Source organism: Pyrus communis, chromosome 14, assembly GCF_041283825.1.
Source record: "Pyrus communis isolate YQ-2024b chromosome 14, ASM4128382v1, whole genome shotgun sequence".
In the NCBI taxonomy this organism is placed as follows: Eukaryota; Viridiplantae; Streptophyta; class Magnoliopsida; order Rosales; family Rosaceae; genus Pyrus; species Pyrus communis.
This window is the reverse complement of record NC_142578.1, coordinates 25,596,325-25,617,480: the sequence shown is the minus strand read 5'-3', so window position 1 is coordinate 25,617,480 and position 21,156 is coordinate 25,596,325. Positions and strand designations below refer to the sequence as shown.

General features: G+C 37.4%; 3 protein-coding genes across 4 annotated transcripts; 2 read left to right on the top strand and 1 right to left on the bottom strand.

The window, feature by feature from the left end:
* Nucleotides 1-1,168: 1,168 nt before the first annotated feature.
* LOC137712891 (glucomannan 4-beta-mannosyltransferase 9) lies at nt 1,169-7,969 on the top strand. 2 transcript variants are annotated; one of them, XM_088684059.1, is made up of 10 exons: nt 1,223-1,655; nt 1,792-2,133; nt 2,263-2,361; nt 2,897-3,149; nt 5,537-5,647; nt 6,103-6,239; nt 6,649-6,762; nt 6,863-7,062; nt 7,174-7,371; nt 7,475-7,969. In XM_088684059.1, exons 2-10 carry the CDS (start codon nt 1,804-1,806, stop codon nt 7,635-7,637), a joined length of 1,605 nt encoding a protein of 534 aa, XP_088540185.1. In that variant the 5' UTR covers nt 1,223-1,655; nt 1,792-1,803; the 3' UTR covers nt 7,638-7,969. The 2 variants fall into 2 exon arrangements, with proteins under 2 accessions (XP_068308177.2, XP_088540185.1); XM_068452076.2 differs by having other exon boundaries at nt 1,169-2,133.
* Nucleotides 7,970-9,416: 1,447 nt separating this feature from the next.
* On the top strand, nt 9,417-13,719 carry LOC137713153 (uncharacterized). Its single transcript, XM_068452418.2, has 2 exons — nt 9,417-9,628; nt 10,159-13,719. Exon 2 carries the CDS (start codon nt 10,310-10,312, stop codon nt 12,788-12,790), a length of 2,481 nt encoding a protein of 826 aa, XP_068308519.2. The 5' UTR covers nt 9,417-9,628; nt 10,159-10,309; the 3' UTR covers nt 12,791-13,719.
* A 245-nt stretch (nt 13,720-13,964) lies between these two features.
* On the bottom strand, nt 13,965-15,117 carry LOC137713155 (peroxiredoxin-2E-1, chloroplastic). The gene has a single exon (XM_068452419.2). It carries the CDS (start codon nt 14,879-14,881, stop codon nt 14,180-14,182), a length of 702 nt encoding a protein of 233 aa, XP_068308520.2. The 5' UTR covers nt 14,882-15,117; the 3' UTR covers nt 13,965-14,179.
* Nucleotides 15,118-21,156: the final 6,039 nt, after the last annotated feature.

Genomic DNA, 21,156 nt, shown 5'->3' with positions numbered 1-21,156 from the left:
AATTTAATTGAAATCTAATTTCAAATAAAGTAATATAAATTCTTGAAAAATAATATAAAATCTCAATAATACAAATACGCAGATTATAACAGTGAAATCCGAAAACGGGATTTCACACAGGTATTTTTTCAAACACTTAAAAGGTACAAAATGGACCTGTACAAAATATTTGGAGGATTTTCAGAAGATCTTCTCATGTATATTTTTCCGACTCTGAACAATCATGAGACCACGTTCCAAAGTGCGTGGCCCCTTATAGTAACAACACATACTAGACAGTAATTTTCACATTTTCGTTTTATTTTTTTTACGTTGTTTTACTTATGTTTATGATTTACTTATTCATTTCTCAAAAAATAAAAGCCAGAAATAATCAGTCTAAATGTATAAATGGCTATGAGAACTGCCACCCTATATACTTGCACGCAACTTAGAAACTACATGATGCAATGCAATTCGGAGATCTCGTTGCCGGTCATTTAGCTCTTTCCTAAAAATAGAGCACCCGAGCAACGAAACAAGATCTACCGACCCCTGAAATTGCTCTGTGTATTATGTAACAGCATTGCGGCTTTGACTAGAGAGATTTTTTCAAGTATCAGACATTAGGCGGTACTATACATGTTAAAATACAAGTAGAGAAAATTACATCTTTTTCTCTGTCCCTCCACTATAAAGTACTTGCTCAAATACTGAGAAATTTGAAAAATTTCTATTAACTCGCCTAAAAAATGGTAGAAAAACCCCATTGTATTGTGTGTTTAGCTATATTTTCTCTATATCTAAAAGCAAAATCCCCATTCCCCATCCAATATTAGATTGTAATTATGGAAATATAGTTGGAAACATCCCACCTTAAAAAATGATTACTCAAAATTAACTTTTTTAGTCATTTTTATTGGAATTTCTCCAAAAAGACTAACGATCATGAGTGTTAGGTGACAAATTTGGTAAACGGCTATTGCCGTCATATGACGTCAGCCGCCGGTAAAACCCGCCACCGGCGCATTTGCATTTTTCTCTTTTCTACTTCGAAAAATGCTAAAAAAAAAGAAAAAACTAATAAAAATAGATTGAAAATTTTGAGTTTTAATGATAAGGATAAAATGAATAATATCATAATTAACTTTTTAGTATAAAAATGTAATTTTTTTTGTTAAAATGTACCGTAACGAAAACTTTTCTTTAAAGTTTAAAAACAAAAACCATATTTGGGAGGACTGAACTGGAGGCTTATAAAAGAGGTAGAGAGAGAGAGAGCTCAAAACTGCCAAAACACCCTAAAACCCCAAAGAAATTATAGAGCTTTTTATTTCCATTACATTTTGCAACTAGCCTTTGCCTTTCTGTTTCTGATTTTTCTGTTGCCACATTGTGTGTGTATACACACACGCGCGCGCGCGCATATATGCGCTGTTCTTCCTCTGTTTTTTCCTTGTTTTCTGAAGCAGAAAAGCCTCTGTATTTTTAGAAAAAAGGGGGAAAAGAAAAGAAGAGGAGCCTTTTTTTTTTTTCCAACACAAACAAATATTCAGGCGGTCGATTGTTTCTGTGTGTTTTCCGTGCATTTGAGCTTGAAATATCAAATGTGGTGGAGGTTGAACCACTGAAACTTCAGCTCTTCTTCCATTTCCATCGTTTTTCCGATCAAACAAGTAAGTTCTCGTGATTTTTTTCCTAAAAATCCACTTTTATCTTCTGGGTTTGTCTCAAAATCCAAAAAGTTTTAGTCTTTGCACTTTTTTCTCTCCCATTTGCTCCTCCTCTGTTTTCTGCGACGAAAAATCAAAGAAAAACTCCCAAATGGAGCGACTGCCGACGGCGTCGATGCTCCCGGATTCATTTTTCGGCGCCAGAGACGACATTTCCATGCAAATGGGGTTGATTTGGGACCAGATCAAGGCCCCATTGATCGTTCCTATGCTGCGACTCGCCGTCGTTCTGTGTCTGATCATGTCGGTGATGCTGTTCGTCGAGCGGCTGTACATGGCGGTCGTCATCGTTCTGATCAAGTTCTTCGGGCGGAAGCCGGAGAAGCGGTACAAATGGGAGCCCATGAAAGATGACGTGGAGCTCGGGAACTCGGTTTATCCAATGGTTCTGGTCCAAATCCCAATGTACAATGAGAGAGAGGTCCTTAACCTTAGTCTTTTCCTTAATTATTTTTTGAGGCGAAACGATAACGGTTTTATTTGCGGTTTTAGTTTTTGAGTTAATAACATTGATTAAGTTTGTGTTTTGGCGATTTCATTGTTGTTGCAGGTTTATCAGATTTCAATCGGAGCTGCATGTGGGCTTTCATGGCCGTCGGATAGGATCATCGTCCAAGTACTTGATGATTCAACTGACACAACCATCAAGGTCACTAGCAAAAATCTTTTCTTTTATACGTCTAAACAACCTAAATATTTGGAAAGAGAATTCGAGCTCGGGTTTATTCGGCCACCTAACCAACTGACTCAAACTACGCTTACAAAAACTCAAACATTTCATCAAATTTATACCAAATTTATATTTTCCTATGTTTTGGAATAATTCTCAAAGAAAATTTAGTTGGCTAAGTGAGTGTGTTGGTCCTTTGAATCCAAATTTGAGTCACTTTTTCATAAATTAAAGAATTTGAGTAGTTTAGAATATTTCTCGTAATACAAATTGACGGAAATGATCAGCCTACAAATCTTAAGAGTTGATATAATTATTTTTTTAGTATTGGTGGATATATTGTAAATATTCGATTGATATGTCATCTGCATTTGATTTTGATCAGTTCAGCAATCGAAATTTGTAAAATCATTTTAGTCAACTTCCGTGTAAAAACAACCCAAATGCTCAAATTTTAATTACCAAGTTAAATTTTGGAAATTTGGGTTGTACTAATTGTTAAATTAAAATGCAGGAGATGGTGGAGCTGGAGTGCCAAAGATGGGCAAGCAAGGGGATAAACATAAAGTACGAAATAAGAGACAACAGAAATGGCTACAAAGCTGGGGCGCTCAAAGAAGGCATGAAGCGCAGTTACGTCAAAAGCTGCGATTTCGTCGCCATTTTTGACGCCGATTTCCAGCCGGAGCCCGACTTTCTCTGGCGGACCATCCCCTTCCTCCTCCACAACCCTGAGCTCGCCCTCGTCCAGACTCGCTGGAAGTTCGGTTAGTTCTTTAATCCCCCATTAATCTCAATTCTTTGATTCGTTTGGCCGTTTTGGAATTGCTTTTGGATAAAACACTTATGTTCATACACACTTTTAATAATAGGAAATTTAACAAAAAAATTTTTGGTACTGTTTACTTCAACAAAAAAAATCATATTTTTACATTAAAAAATCAATCCTGATACTATTCACTTTACCCTTTAATTTGTCCTTATCATTAAAACTCAAAATTTTCAAGCTCTTTTAATTAGTTTTCCTTTTAATATAAGTGTTTGTGTAAAAGCACGTTGAAATTTATAAATTTTAAGTGCATTCTAGAAAAACATATGATTGAAAATGCTTATTTGAAAAGCATTTTTACGACCTCAGTGATTTAAGTTTTTTTCGCCGAAATTAATCAAAATCGCTTGTATAACCAAAAAAGTTTGTAATTATTTCAGAAATAATTTTTTTAATGTAGTGTTTAATTTGATTTTGGTTTATTTTAGTTGGGTATTAAAATCAAAATAAGGATTTTTTTTATCTTCTTTGTAAGAATTTTAAGGATCTACATATGTTATTTATTTATTATATATTGTGCGATCAGAAATAATTTTAAATTTTATTATTTAAAATATAAATAATATTCGATGAAAATTATGGTAAACGAAAACGATTCTTAAATTCTGAGAATTGAGGATCCGAATTCCTAAAATCAGGAACTGTCTTGACCTAAAAACTGTCGGTGCCTCTATGCTTGTTTGAGACGATTTCTCGGAAGTAGGTGGGCCCCCTCCTTGGGTTGTCCTTTTTCCAATTGCTGTGTTTGTCTTCTCGCTGGTTTTGTTTGCCACGTGTCCGAACCTTCTGTCTCTTCTCTTTGCTTTAGAGCTTTGATGTTTTCGAAACACATGATCATTTTACTAAAACTATAACACATATAATTTATATATAGCTGATAAACTATAAAAACAGAACAGTTTGATCTTATTGTTCACATGTATTTTAACATGTGAAAAAATATCACTCGTAACAGAGCATTTATGTTACTTGGGACCCACTGTCCAAACCAACCCACATGAAAAAATCGGTGTGGAAAATCAAAATCAATGGCATTGGTGCTATTTCCATCAATGCATGCAATTTTGAGGACCAGAAAACCTAGATGTTATTTTCAGCACTTTGTCTGTTTTAATCCGTCTAATACATTTGTGTTGCTATTAACAATTAATATATTGGTTGTTGGTGGGTTGTGCGCATCTGTGGTCACAAATGGAGAAATGGCACAAGCTCTTAGCTGGATGCATAATCCCCAAACTTTTTATTTTTTTGAAAGATACCACGACAGCCTTTTTTTTTTTTTTTAGCCTAAGATACTAGCCAGTGGTTTTGCCACGACAGTTCAATTTTTTTAGAAACTGAAAATACTTAAAATGGTATTTCAGCTTTCTCCTAACGATCATTGTGTGATTCATTAAATTTTTTATTTATATTAAATTATTTGACACGTTTTGGCGCCAGTTAATTAGATATTCATAGGTTGACAGTAATTAAGTTTGAAATCATTTAAAGCAAAGCAACTTTTACAGAGGTTTGTTAGTGATAGTTCAAAACATATCAGCTTTGTGGCTGAAGGATTGGATGGACTATGATGAAGGGTAACCTATAGTCTATGGAGATTAAATTCTAGGTCTTTTTGGGAATGTACTTGGAATTCGAGGTCTGTTTGGCAGAAATAATAAACAGTGCTTCTGAATAGTGTTTAGGGGTTTTTCCAAAAAGAAAGAGATTCCCTTCAAATCTTTTTCATCAAAATCTACTAATCAATTAATTTGGATATTTAAAATTTGATTCAACGATTAAAATTATTATAATTTTTAAAAAGACCCTCTGTTTATAATCGTCAAATCAAATTTTAAAAATCTGGATTAATTAATTGGTAGTCTTTGATGAAAAAGATCCGGAAGGGATCTCTTCCCTTTCCAAAAATGTATTGGGATTTTCTGAAAAGCATATTGTATGAACACCTTTACCTTTGTCTCTCAAATCTAATCAGAAAAGCATATATCATTCTACAAGTGGAATAATACTTAAAAAAATATTTCTCTTCACTTATATTGCTTCTTGTACGTCGGGTACATTGAAAAATCTTTTTATGCTTGAACATAAAAATTTGCAAAGGCAAGCATTGTAGCATGGGATTCTTCTTCTTTGTTAACCAGGCAGCAGCATGTGGCCATCTTTAATGGTGGACCTCAATTCCTTATATACCCTAGTCACACTCTACCCTCTAACTTTTATACATATTTGACCTAACTTTCTGCTAGCTCATTACTTTTTGAAAACTCCAGCAGAATTTGCAGCAGCTGTTTTCAGACTTCTTTTTTTACATATTTATTTTGGCAGTGAATTCAAATGAGTGCTTGATGACAAGAATGCAAGAAATGTCTCTGGATTATCATTTCACTGTCGAACAAGAAGTGGGCTCCTCCACTCACGCCTTCTTTGGATTCAATGGTAATTTCGGCAAATTTTGAGCGGTCAAGTGTTTGAATTGACGGCTAATTCTGTTTCGAAATACAATAATTATATTTAGACGCATAAAATTGACACATTGTCTAATAAAAGTGGCTCCACTATAGGATAATTGTACGTGGGATTCATTTGTATTAGAAAGGGTGTATGTCAGCAAGTGTGTCAGTTTGTCAACTAAGTAGAATTGCTCTTCAGTAGTCATTTAGTTACAGAATGAAAAGAACCAGCACACTCCCTAACAGTGGTAGACCCTATCGTTGTATGCAAAACTCATTTGTATTAAAGAGTGCGTCTAAATAGTATTACTCTTCTTAATATATGTACTTTAACAGTCATTTTGTTTTGAAGTGGAAGAAAATTGTATTACCATAAGCTAAATGGGTTGAGGTAGTATTATTAGTATGTATATGCTCAGTTTTGTTGTTATAATGATTTAGGGACTGCTGGTGTATGGAGAATTACTGCAATCAATGAAGCCGGAGGATGGAAGGACCGGACGACAGTGGAAGATATGGATCTGGCCGTTCGAGCGAGTCTCAAAGGCTGGAAATTCGTATATCTTGGTAGTATACAGGTACCATTACTGTCCTGTGCTTGTATCTTTTTCTGCATTAACGTATTTTTGAGTGTTTAACCGATCGATCCAAATGTTGTGTTTTGCTCACTAGTAGGGTTTAGGGTTTAGGGAAGCCAAAAAAAAGTTAATTCTTTTGACTCAACGATGTTCCGACATGAAACCCAACTTGTAGAGAGGGACAGATCTCTTAGCATTTTTATTACGTGAGATGCAAGTCTCATCTGACCTTTGGACGTATAAAACCGATTGTTTTGAATGCATTTTTAAGTTACATTTCATCAACTTTTGATTATGCCTCCACTTTGTTTCTCAAATTGGTAGATTTCAACTCCAAATGTACCGTAAACTTTGGATTCATGACGGATTTTGAGTGAAACATCATATCCTCGTTTCGTTTGCTCTATAGGTGAAGAATGAATTGCCAAGCACTTTCAAGGCCTACCGATACCAACAGCACAGATGGTCTTGCGGTCCAGCTAATCTTTTCAGGAAAATGGTCATGGAAATTGTAAGAAACAAGGTGAGCGTTTTTCATAAATCGTATCAAATTTAACCAACGGTGGGAGGTGAAGTGGAAACGAGTGAATAGCTAACCCTCTACCTTGATATGTTGACTGCAGAAAGTAACGTTCTGGAAGAAGGTGCATGTGATTTACAGCTTCTTCTTTGTCAGGAAGATCATAGCGCATATCAATGCCTTTGTATTTTACTGCATTGTCTTGCCCTCAACTGTCATGGTTCCTGAGGTTGAGGTGCCAAAGTGGGGAGGGATTTATATTCCTTCCATGATTACCATTCTCAATGCAGTTGGCACGCCAAGGTCTGATTTCCTTTGAACTTAGCTTTTTTTTTTTTTTTTTTTTTTTCCATTTCAATATGTATTTGTCTTGTGTTCGGTTCGCATCTGATATTCATATTCTACAATTTGCAGGTCAATCCATTTGCTGGTGTTCTGGATCCTATTTGAGAACGTCATGTCACTACACCGTACGAAGGCTACAATCATTGGTCTGCTAGAGGCTAGTCGAGTGAATGAGTGGATCGTCACTGAGAAACTTGGAGATGCTCTCAGGACTTTGAAGGCAGCCACGAAATTACCCAGAAAATCTCGATTCAGGATCGGAGAAAGGTACACATTCTCGCATATGCTACTTCCGTAAAATGAGGATTTGATGTTCGATAATGCCTGACCGCAATTTGCCATTTGTGCGTGCATTTTTACATGTTAACAGACTTCATGTGTTAGAGCTAGCTGTTGGATTGTACCTCTTCTTCTGTGGCTGCTACGATTTTGTCTTTGGGAAGAACTACTTCTTCATGTTCCTTTACATCCAAGCAACTGCCTTCTTCATCATTGGTTTTGGGTATGTTGGGACATTCGTTCCCAACTCTTAATCTGCAGAAACGCTACGAAATCATTCTCTTCTGCGAAGAACACCAGCGCGATTGTAAAGAGGGAGACCAACAACAAAAGGAAAAATGACGGCCAAATTTTTTACGTACAGCATAAGATATCGAGACTACTCGAAAAATTAGTTCTCTTGTGAATTGTCAAGAAAAGTAAGGAAATTACGTTTTACAGATTGTTGTTATGGGAATGCAACACAAAAGGGGAAATGGCTTTTAGGTTGTAATTGTGAGATTTTTCTTTGATCCTTTTTGTTTTCCATTTTTTGGTTTGATTTTGCTCAAATGAATAAACTCCATGGGAATGGAATATGTCACAATTGTTCTCTCTCTCTCTCTCTCTCTCTCTCTCTCTCTCTCTCTCTCAAAATATGTACAAGAAAATTTGTTGCTCGGTATGGCTGCATGACTAGGGCATCTGTCCTAACGTGAAGACAAACGAGATTAAAATACTAAGTTTTTTCTGTTTTTACGGAAGATGCCTTATGGATGATGTGATCATATACTCGGTTCGGAATTTTTTCATGGTATTCAGATATAAAAAAAATGATTCACCATCCTCTATCCATTGCAGAAAACAAAGCAGATTGATAATTCCAAACAATTCAACACCCATTCTTCCATTTCTGGATATGATCATAGCAATCTTATTATCTTTTAGAGAAAATACAAAAATAGTAGAAAATGACACATTTCTGTAGCCCCACAAAAGTGGACCAGACATTGAATTACAAAATGTATGGTCTTCTCGCCTATGAGATTTTTAAGTATGCTCCAAAGTATTCTATACTATATAGTTTTTAACCGTTAAATTATTGATACAAAGACTAAGTTTTAACGAAATAAATCAATATAAGATACTTGGGAGCATGATGCAAATTTATTATGTTGCATGCCTAGCCTGCATAATATTCAGACCAATTAGCTAAAGAACATTTTTGGTTGTAATTATGAAGATCCACCAAAGCGACTAATGACAGAGACAAGTATTTTTCTCAATTGTGCAAACTTCAGAGGCTTCACTTTTACAAATTTTTTGTTGGTCCAGCCATAACTACTGTCAGATGCAAGCATATATACCCTTGAATTAATGCTGGAAAATGGTTTTATGGTACCCACAACCTACTAAAATGCTTGGTTTGGCTGGTGAAGGGGCTGGTGATATCCACATATCTCCTGTAAATTTTTGTTTGTTGATTATTTTTGAGTTATTTGATTCGATGATCTGAAAAATTAAGAAGTATGTGTGAAAGGTACAACGGGGTGTATAGATAACACCGTCCTAACCAAGGGTGTTAGAAACATTTGTATTGGTCTTTGGAGGAAGATCTTGTTATTCTATATGCCTTACCAATTACCATTGACACATTTTGTATTATGGGTAATGGATTTCTTTAAGAGAAATTGGAGTATTGGTCCCTGAACAATAACCGAATTTAAGTTTTAGTCTTTGAATTTAAAATCCAATAAAATTGGTATTTGCATTTGAAAAAAAAATATAGATCATTAATTCCTATGCCAATTCTAAGAATTTCCGTCAAAATTAAGCACTTGAAAAGCAGGTAATCCCCCTTTTAGGAAACAAATTGGAGAAAGAACGTGCTTATCACGTGCATAAATTTGGCAGAAATCTCACTAGATTGACATCAAAATTTCAATTGAATACACCCTCTTAATTTGTGAATCCAAAATAAACATGGACAAAAAAAAATTAATGGCCCAATGAAAAAGCCCGTTAAAGAGCCTTCAAAGTTCAAAATCCAAAAAGAAATCTCCATTTTTCTTTTGGGTTTTAATTACAAAGAGGGTTTTAGAAGGGTTTTACGATCAAATTAAGAACAACAAAAAAATAGGGATTTAGGGTTTTTGAAGGGCCAATCAAAATCCCGACTCCTCTTCCTCTGCGCTCTGGGGTGACGACACCTCTCCTCCACCTCCAGGCGGTGGCTATTCTGGACTGCTGCTAACTCCTTCCTCATGTAAGTGTTTCTTTTTCCTTTTGTTCTTGAATTTCAGGGTTAGCGATTTGTGGAATTGGGGAAATTAGGGACTGGAATTTTGAACCTGAATCACTGAATTCAGTAGTCTTCCTCTCTCTAGCTGCCTCAAAGTCGGAAAAGTGACAAAATAAATCATGAATTATATTGAAAGTAACAAATAAATAACAGATTGACCGAATTTTATGAGGTTTGAAGGAACGATTATTGAATTTGAGTTAAGAAATATGTTGTTTTTCTTGAGCATGCGTGTTGGATGAGTCGAATTTAGGTGTTGTGTAGCTCCCATTCGTGACGTTCCGATTTTGTATATTTGGATTCTATCCCCTCATAGTTGTAGGCTCTGTTTGGGTGAGGGATTTCCAAGTCCCAAGGGATTGATGCCGAGTTTGTAATAAAACGTTAGACAGGAGGGATTAGAAATGCACCATACGTTGACTTCTACGTACGGATTTGCAAATCATTCTCACAGCCTTTGTAATACATCTACACTTTTTTTTTGTCATCAACAGGTGTGAACTTGGGGAATGTCGTAGAAACAAAGGAGACTCTGTTGAAAGTTTGACAAACTCCTTCTGCTAATGAAATTTGGATTTGAAGTTCAGCCCTTTGCAGTTTTAATACCTGGGTCCGTGACTGGTTACAGACTCTGAAAAGTTGAAAATGGCAAGACGTGTCTATCTCCTTCCCAAATCCGTATTGAATGCCATCAACAAACCTCAAAATCCAATCTCAGTCCCTCTATCTTTCAATCTCTGCACAGACTCTGCTGACAACCAAGCTCATCAACCACAGATTGAAGGCCCAACAGAGAACCACAACCCCACCAACATCCATGACCAACAACGCCATGAGCAAGTCCAAAAACTCCGAGTCCTTCTCCAGCAGGGTCGCTCTGAAACAGCACGGAGGCTCATCAAGTCTCTCATTCTCCCTGGTTCACCCTTCTCTTCCCCCACCGAACTCTACACCCTGTTTTCTCTCTCTGCACCCTCCATGAAACCCACATTCTGCGACATGCTTTTAGCGGCTTGTTCAGAGTCTAAGATGCCGAATGAAGCGGTAGAATTGTACAGTTTGATGAGGAAAAGTGGTACACGCCCTTGCTTAGCTTCTGTCAATGTGATGCTTGAATCTTTGGTGACTTCAAAACAATTTGGTAAGACCCTTGAATTGTTTTCGGAGATTTTCGAGTTGGGTCAGGGCATTCGACCTGATAAGTTCACTTATGGGAAGGCAATACAAGCTTCTGTAAAGTTAGGGGACCTGGAAAGGGCTGGTCAACTAGTGAATTCAATGAAGATGAAGCGGATGAATCCAGGTGTGTTTGTGTATAATGTTTTACTCGGCGGGTTGTGTAAAGAGAAGAAAACAATGGACGCACAGAAGGTGTTTGATGAAATGATTGAGGGAAAGGTGACCCCGAATTTGGTTACGTACAATACGATGATTGATGGGTATTCTAAGGCGGGTGAGTTGGAGAAGGCCTTTGAATTGAGAGAGAGGATGAAGAATGAGAATGTGGAAGCTAATATGGTCACGTATAATACAATGCTCAGTGGACTTTGTCGGGCGAAGAGAATGGAGGACGCAAAAAGGATTTTGGAAGAGATGGATGCTCACAGCTTTGCACCTGATGGTTTTACTTATAGCATACTCTTTGATGGGCATTTCAGGTGTGGGGATGGTGAGGGGTCACTGGCTTTATTTGAAGAAGCAATTAGTAAAGGTGTGAGGATTAATGGTTATACTTGTAGCATTTTGTTGAATGGGTTGTGCAAGGAAGGAAACATTGAGAAGGCGGAGGAGGTTTTGAAGAAACTAATGGAAACTGGTTTTATTCCAGATGTAGTAGTATATAATACTATTGTCAGTGGTTATTGTCGAAGGGGTGAGATAGACAAAGCCATTTTGGCCATTGAACAAATGGAAGTATGCGGGTTGAAGCCGAACTGCATCACCTTCAATTCTTTGATTGACAAGATCCGTGAGATAAAGGATATGGATATGGCTGAGGAATGGGTGAAGAACATGGCAAAGAAGGGAATTTTTCCAAATTTGGAGACGTATAACATCCTTATTAATGGCTACGGGCAGATGTGTGCATTTGATAAGTGTTTCCAGATTGTTGAAGAGATGGAAAATAAGGGGATTAAGCCAAATATTGTGAGCTATGGTTCTCTTGTAAATGGTTTATGCAAGGACGGGAGGCTTCTTGAAGCTGAAATAGTACTGAGGGACATGCTAAGCAGAGGGGTTTTGCCAAATGCACAAATATATAATATGCTCATTGGTGGTTGCTGTACGGTGGGGAATCTGAAAGATGCTTACAGATTCCTTGATGAGATGGCGAAAACTGGGATAAGTCCAACACTTGTAACCTACAATGCACTCATTCATGGACTCTGCAAGAAAGGACGGTTGATGGAAGCTGAAGACTATGTATCTCAAATTACAAGTAGCGGTTATAGCCCGAATTTGATTTCATACAACTCCCTAATTTCAGGTTATTCTGATGCTGGAAACACCCAGAAATGTCTGGAATTGTTTGAAACTATCAAGAGTCTGGGCATGAAACCTACTTTGTATACATATCATCCTCTAATTAGTGGGTGTATCAGGGAAGATATGGCATTAGCAGAGAAGCTATATAGTGAAATGCTACAGATGGGCTTGGTTCCTGACCGGGTTGTATATAATGCACTCATTCATGGTTACGCAGAGCACGGAGACACCCAAAAGGCACTTGCTTTGCACTCTGAGATGGTAAACCAGAATGTTTATGTTGACGGGATGACATATAATAGCTTGATTCTGGGGCACTTCAAGCAAGGACAAATTTCAGAGGTAAGGGACCTAGTAAATGATATGAAGGCTCAAGGATTGACTCCTAAAGCTGATACGTATAGCTTACTTGTTAAGGGACACTGTGGACTGAAGGACTTCAGTGGTGCCTATTGTTGGTACAGAGAACTGTTTGAGAATGGTTTTCTTCTAAATGCCTCGACGTGCCATGAACTTACATCTGGCCTTCAAAAGGAGGGGAGGTTGCGAGAGGCCGAGATTGTCTGTTCAGAAATGAGCGCCAAAGGAATGAATGACTGCAGCTCTAATGAGGATGTGTTTTCTGTTGCCAATGTCTAGGGAACAGATGTTTGCCATCCTTGAAGTTCTCCGCGCAAGAATTGGCCGAGATACAAGTGATACAAGTATATTGCAAAACTTGTAGCCAAGTAAGTATCCCATGGCATATTTCTCTGCTGGCAGCCTGGCATATCCTTGAAGAAGAGCACAGTAAACTCCAAAAAGGAGTTGGTCAGATAAGTTCAGAAGTAATCCGGCAAACATTGGCCGGTGGAAGCGAGCAAGGAACTTTTGTTTCGTGGACTTGGGAGGGAGTTATCTATGTGAATAAGCTTCAAGCATCCCATATCTTCTCCATAAAAACCCAAAAATGTATGGTGTCCGTATAAGTTTATGGTGAATTTTAGTGATGTATATCTTGTTTATCCTATTCGTCTTCAATGTGAATAAGCTTTTGGATTGGGGTTCTGAAAAGCTGCAAATCTTCAAAGCTATTTCAAAGCTCTTCTTTTTACTTTAAAATGGAATATATGTTGTCGAACGTTGATGCATCCAATTTGAGCATGGTTTTCTCCTAACCGTCTCCGCGTGCAATGAACTTGCATATGGCCTTCAAGAGGAGGTGAGGTTACGTCTTACCAGAGCTCGGGATCATCTGCTCAGAAATGACGGTCAACGGAATGGATGATCGCAACTCTAGTGGGGATGTGTTTTCCGTTGCCAAGACGTAGGGATCGGATGTTTAGTGTTCGTGAAGTTCACGGCACGAGAACTGGCCAAGATCGATAGCCATATAGAAATGCTGCTAAACCAGTAGCCCGGCAACGAACCTTCATTTCTCTTCCAAGTTTTATGCTCTCCGGGAGGGAAAGCAATACATCGGGCTGAAGACGGTTTTTCAAGGGCCACTGCATTGGAAGTGTTCTCTCTGGATCATTAGAAGTTCCTGGCTGCAATGACATGAAATTTTGATGGTTTGCTTTCATTTCTGCCATGTTTGTGATTGCTTCTGCAAGGGCAAAAACCGCTATATGATAGCCAAAGCGCTTCTGCTTGCGTTTTGTAGAAAAACTTAAAAGTTGCTTTTGACTCATGGAAACGCTTCTAGCATAAGTGCTTTCTGGAAATGCAATTCCAAACAGGCCATGATACTAAATATTACCATGCCAAAACACAAACAATTCACCACGAAAATTCGAAAACCAGAACTTTCTACAACCATCAAATCAGAAAGAAAAAAAAACCCAACTGATTTTATTAGATTAGAGGGGTGGAAAATCGAACTCAGTACCTCGGTTGCAAAGCTACTCTTAACCATCTGAGCTACAAGCTCGCAACAAAGTATTATACTCATAAATTAAAAACAAAAAACCATACATGAAATAAAAAATAAAAATAAAAACCTTACGAAGCAAACCACCCCCGTCAGCACCGCCGCGAGAGGCAAATTCAGAGCACTTTGAGAATGTCCTCAGCTCCACTGGAAGTAAAGGCACCGCCTTCCTCCAAATTCAAGACCTTAACAACGCCATCCTCCGCCAAAAGCGAGTACCTTCTGGACCTGACGCCCAGCCCCACCGGCTTATCGCTCAAATCGAGCTCCGCCCCAATCGCCCTCGTGAAATCGCCGTTCCCATCGGACAGCAGCAGCACCTCGTCGCCGATGTTGAGATTCTCCTTCCACGCCTTGATCACGAAGACGTCGTTGACCGCAATGCAGGCGATGGTCTCGACGCCCTTCGCCTTGAGCTCCCCCGACTTCTCCACGAATCCCGGGACGTGCTTCTGGGAGCAGGTCGGGGTGAAGGCGCCGGGGACAGCAAAGAGGACGGCCTTCTTGGATTTGGTGAGCTCGGAGACAGTCACGGTTTGGACGTCGCCGGCGGCGTCGAGGTACGCGAGGGTGGCTTCGGGGAGCTTGTCGCCGACTGCGATGGTGGCGGATATAGGTTTGGCAGCGGTGGTGGAGAAGCGGAGGAGGGGTTTTGGGTGTGGGGAGTGTTTGAGGGGGAGAGGGGTGTAGGAGCTTTTCGAGGAGAAGGATTTGGGTGAGAAGAGAGACGTTTTGGGTGGTGCGGCGGCGGTGGGGGTGGAGAAAGAGAGGGACTTGGGGGTGGTCAGGAGCCTTGAGACTGTGAGGGAGGCTGCCATTTTTGGTGGTTTGAGTTTTAGAGAGGGAGAGAGTGAGAGTGAGAGTGAGAGTGAGAGAGGAGAGAGAGACCGGTATGCTTTCGCATGCAGGGTTTGCTGGGTACGCTGGGTTTGTTGGGTTTAAGGGTTTTTAGCGGAGGGAACAATGAGAGGTGGTTGTGAAGAGGGTCGGATAGACAGAGGATTTATTGGACCTTCTGTTTTGTGGGCATATGAGTTTCCATATACCTCCAACTTTGCCACCATAAAAATTATCAACCTATATATGACATGTTCTTGATTATGTTCACTCGGATATGTCCTTCTCTCCGCAAAGAAACTTGATAATTAGAACGGTTAAAGTAGAACATCGTTGTATTAAAAAAAATTATATAATTTAGTAAAAAAAATTAATAAAATTTTGAATTTTATTCCTCCTCAGTATAATTCATTTCAGTTTAAAGGATATCGTCCTATTACATATTAATAAACATGTCATAAAGTAGTTGAGTTCTATAACTTGTCTTTAGGGTTAGTTTTGAATGTGCTTATAAAATGACTGAAAATACTTTTGATGAGAGTGCTTTTGAAACCAATCCTTAGTAAAATGCAATTGAATTTTGAAAAATACTTAAAGTGTTTCCTACAAGAAGCACAAACACTTCAAAAATTATTACACTAAAGCAATAAATTAGAACTCAAGTGTTTAATCTTGATGTAGTCTAACGAATGGTGATTTGTAGCGCTAAAATAGAAAATAGTAAGTTGATAGGCTTTAACCATATTTCTGTGTTTAACTTCACAAAATGAGGGTCTTAGTGTAATGAAAATATTACTTCTTGATGTTATAAAGGTCACGAATTTAAATTGTGAAAACAGTGTTTTAAAAAATAAGAGTAAAACAGCGTAGAATATACGTTTTCTCTACTGTTGAAAAGCAAAAAGCCTCGTTTCAATATACTTTTAAAATGACTGAAAGCGTTTTTGGAGAAAATGTGTTTTGGTTCCAAAAACACTTAAAATGTTTTCTGCAATAAGCATCAGTTATGTGCTTCTTACAAAAAGCACTTTAATTGCTTTCGAGAATTCACTTGTATTTTTACTAAGAATTGATTCTAAAAAATATTTTTACCAAAAATACTTTTAATTATTTTCAAAGCACATACAAACAAGTCATTTATTCACCTTTTATCAATAAAAACTTTCAAATTATGGTACATAACTTGTCAAATGAAGAATTTGTCATATAGTATCGAGCCACTCGTGGTAGCCTAGTAGGTTTATGTCGGCATGTGTCATGTGAGATCACGCGTTGTTCTTGACACCTATTGAGAGATTTTTCAATGCGATCGATACACGAAATATTACATCACATGTCACTATACAAATCGTGAGATATGTGTGTGAAAAAATTAATAACTTAAAAAATAAAAATTTCTACAATTTACATAAAAACACGTAGTGTACCACCCGTGTTCCGTCACAATGAAAATTTGTTGTTGTTGATATGCTTGCAAGAGTTGCGAATCTACCGAACTTAAGAGCAGTTCCACCCCTAAAGACTTTGCATCAGCACCCAGCGCATTTATCCACTCAAGTGAACAGTAATATACCCCAGTGAACAGTAATAGGCCAAAGCATCTCCACCCCTACAAAATACGTTGGCACCCAGCCCATTTAAAATATATATATTTTTTTAAAAAAGAATAAATAAATAAAAATAGTTTTATTTTCGGATAAGAATTTTAACCAATTTCGGATAAAATTTCAAATAAACTTAAAAAAAACACACTAAAATAAAATTACATAAACTCATCAAATACATTTTATTCTTCTTGTTGTGCCAACAATCTTTTCTATTGCTCCACAAATTATTTATGCAATCCCATGCGCATTGGCCATTTAGCCACCAATTTTCGAATCACAAAATATCTGCAAAAAGAGTTAAAAGACTAAAATATTTTTCGAGAGAGAAGAAAAAATCATGTCCTTTTTGTGTGAGATTTGAGAATATTTTTGGTCATTATTCTATTTATTACAGTTAAATGGATTTGATTTAGAGACATGTGTAGTGAATAAATACAAATTTTAAAATTTTTACACACCCATCAATGCAAATATAGTGATTAGCATTACTATTATTTAAGAATGATAAACAAAAATGCTCCCGTGCAATGCCAACCAGATTGGACTTATGGGTCAAATCAAAGATGAAGTGTACAGTTTTGTATTTTTAAAGTAACGATAATTAATTAAAATAAATAAGGCCAATAACTTAGAAATGGACTCTATTGGATGGAATTAACCCATTTATCCATAATTCTATATAACCATATATATTTTGCAATCGCATAATTATTTTTATTTATGTTCATTTATGCGAGTTCCGTTCTTCAAGACTTTATGATCTAAGAAAATTTTGGTCACGTACCGTTTTAAGTTAATTTAACAATAGAAGAGAAAGCACAACAATAAAAGTTATAAACAACTACATACCATTAAATTAAAATCGAACATTGTAATGTATAACCACACATTTACCTGGTCATGTAATCTATGGTCACTACACATGTATGTATACGTATACATATACACACACACACACATATATATATATATATATATGTGTACGTGGAATCCAAAAGCTGATAAGAGAGATGTTGCAGTTTTGTGTTGCGAGTCAACCCGTAACATGCCGCAAGAGAGAATATGCCTTGGCAGCTGAGCATCCTCATCGAAATCCAATAAATTATTAACCACCTGAAATCATGTTGTCATTTTCATTTCTTAATTACACAAATATATGCTTGACCAAAAAAATATTATTAAGAAAACATATGTTTTGAAAAATCAATTTGATACAACACGAGCGTATGTGTGGGTTACACTATTTCATTATCAGTGAGATTCACCATAAATTTGCGGGACAAGGAGATTTGGGTCGTTCAACATAGAGGGAAATAGATGGATTTTTGTGAGATAAACTAGTGGAATTGACTAATAGGGGTGTATAATTGAAATTGTGTGGTCCGGATCTATCTGTCCGTGAGCTCTGGATATAGAAATTTGGAGTAGATTCAATTCATTTCACTAGGACAATGTGAATGTTTCCTTATTCTCATATTTGAATTCGCTCCTTGTAAATTAACACATAATTGAATGAAAAAAATATAAATATAAGTCATGAATGATTCATGTAAGAACATAAGAAAAAAGGTCTAAGTTGAAACTTGAGACAACATCTATAGGAACAAAATGAAGGAGTCTCCAAGTGGAAAATTACTAAACAAGCAAAATAAATGTTTTTAACGAATTGAGCGACGCTCTCATTCCAACACTATTAATTGTAAACGACTGTATCAATCATTAAGAATCTGAATTATATTTCGTATTTATAACACGTGATATACAAAATGGGTAGAGTAATAATAGCAACGAGATTTTATATTCTTGCTCAATAATTAAAAGCCTTGCGTTGCACAACAAATAAAAGGATAAAACAGGATGTTTACCATCAATCATGAACAAACATTTGAGGAGAATAATGAGCAATCTTCGTTCTTGCTCAGCAATCAAATTCCTTGCACAACAATTAAACCCCTTATTTACAAGAAGAAAATGTTTGCAAAACTTCGTGACCATAATTTTTTTTTTTTCAAAAAGAAAATGTTTGAAATTATACCACCAATTCCAGAAAAAAAAAAATCATACGTACCATATCACGTGAAAGTAGAAAGTCAGATCTGACCTACCCATTTTTATTTTTCTGTTTTATTATTATATTCGTTTTGGACAATATATTTATTTTTAGTTCTATCAAAAAATAAATTTATTTTTAGAGTGTCACCCTTCCTTTTACTTTCCACACATATTTATTAATTTTATCTGTTGATCATTATCAATTTGCTCGAAGAAAGCTAGAAATTGAGAAAGTATGTGAGAAGTAAAAATAAGTGTGCCGACCACCATCCTTTTTCAACTGATTTATAATTTATTTTGTTCGAGGGGTCTTGGACTCTTGGTACTAGTGTATTTTTGCCCACCATCCTCAAAATACTTATCACTTTATGACACATCCCGACCGAGATCAGGGCATACTGGTCGTCACGTGGAAGTGACTTAACCATGTGCATAGTGTGGAAGCTAATAAATAATAATAAAAGTACGAATAAATAAAAACCCAGCTATACATAAAGTAATAACCTACATGTGCAAACGTAAGTGTGAGAAACAAAGTTCAAAGCACGGAAGACCTAATGCAGTCTGGGCGAAACAACACTAAATAAACACATCCAAAGGTGGTCCTACACTGGTGATAATTTGTCAGATAAGCCGGGAAAATCCTCTGGGGAGCCACCAAAAGCGCTAGCCGAACTAGAACCTGTAGGGGCACAAAACAGAAAGCTTGAGTGGGCAAAAACAAAGCTTTTCAAAAACCATTTCATAAACAAAGCTCTAACCCCTCGCCGTAAAACCTGTATACTTCCCAGAAAAATAGAATATATACATATATATAAATCATGCTCAGAAATATGCCATGCCAAATGCCTCGAAATAAAATGCAAGTACTCAGGTAATGCCAAACAATGTCATGTAATATGTCAATCGGAGCCACCTAACGTGACCTATACGGCTAAATCTAGAGCTCAAATCTCCAACTCACTAACTATACCTGCACACGAGTCGGAACCACCTAAAGTGGTATGTACAACAGGACTGGGTGTATAACAAGTACGCTCAAGTGCTACGATCACGTGAAGACTGGGCGAATAATCGCTGGTCACCTACGAGTCGGAACCACCTAAAGTGGTCTGTACGACAGGACTGTGCACCTAACTTGGATTCAAGATGAGCATGTGGTGCGGGAGGTGAACATCACGTGAAGGATTGTGCCCAACTTTGGGCGGGAGCACTAACATCGGGGGTGCAGGTAGGTTATGAGCTCTCATGCATCTCAAATCGCTACTGAACATAAACATAAACCATAACTTACCTGGCACTTACCTGTGCGTCCGCAGCACCAAACGTATGTATATATACAACTAATAATGCATAATTAAATGGGTAAACATAATGCATGGCATAAAAACGTATAAACGTTTCATTTCACTTTATGGGAAAAACATAAGTATATAGGTATATACAGAAAACCAAAAGCCCACTCGCTGGTATGTAGAAGGGTCGTAACCCCCTTGCCTCGAGTGACTGCGCTTGTCCTCGGGATAGGTCTCACCTATATGCGAAACAACTATAAATACGTAAATTTTAAAGCACATAACCAACAATACGAAATAACTTATCATACAATGCTCAAATGGGGTGTATGAAAACACCAACATGATCTACTCAACCTCAGGAATATCCCCATATTTTTAAAATAATTTTTCGACGCCGTACACGCCCTCACGCGCCGGCTAACCTCCGGCACCATTGTCGTCGCCGGCGCCGGAAAATCGGGAAATTTTCAAAACTTCGTGCCTCACTCGTTTTTCAACCAAATTTCACAAAATTGGTACCAAAATGAAGCTTACAACAAAAGGAACAAATCCATACCACTTTCAAGCACTAAAACCCACGGGATCTAGCCGGGAAAACACCACCAACTCCGGCCAAACCTGGAACTCACGATCCCGACGTCCAAAACCTTCAAACAAACCATCCCGAGCTCCCTAAGGACCTCACCAAGCTTCCTACAAGCTTGAAATTCCCAAAAACACAAGAATTAACATGTGCATGAACAGTGACCAAATCGGAGGATCCTGAGTTCGACGGGAAAACGAAGGTATCCTTACCTGAAATGGGTATGGTTGAACTCCTAAGGACCTCACGAACACAATTGTGTAACTTGTTTCCTTGATTTGTGAAGATTTCAAGGGTTTTGGGTGGTGTCCGTACGAAAAGGATAGGAAAGGGAGAGAGAGAGGGGCTCGGGACAGGGCAGAGAGAGAGGGGAAATGAGTGTGGTGTGTGTGTGGTCCAAAATCAGCCAAACAAAACCCAAAAACAACCACACAACGAAACAACCATACCAGGGGCAAAACCGTCATTTCATCCTTACGGTACGAAAAGTCCGGGACAGGTTGTCACACTTTATATATCACTGTTGAATGAATTTAAAATTTTATTTTATTTTTATCAACAACACTTTTTTTTTAAAATTTACTAAAAAATAAACTCATCTAACAATCATAAATAAAATATTACTCTCAAGCCAGTAGGTAAATAAAAATATTCTCCTTTTGCTACAAATTATTTTTCTTTTCTAAACAAAATTATAAGGGAATTGTTATTGACAT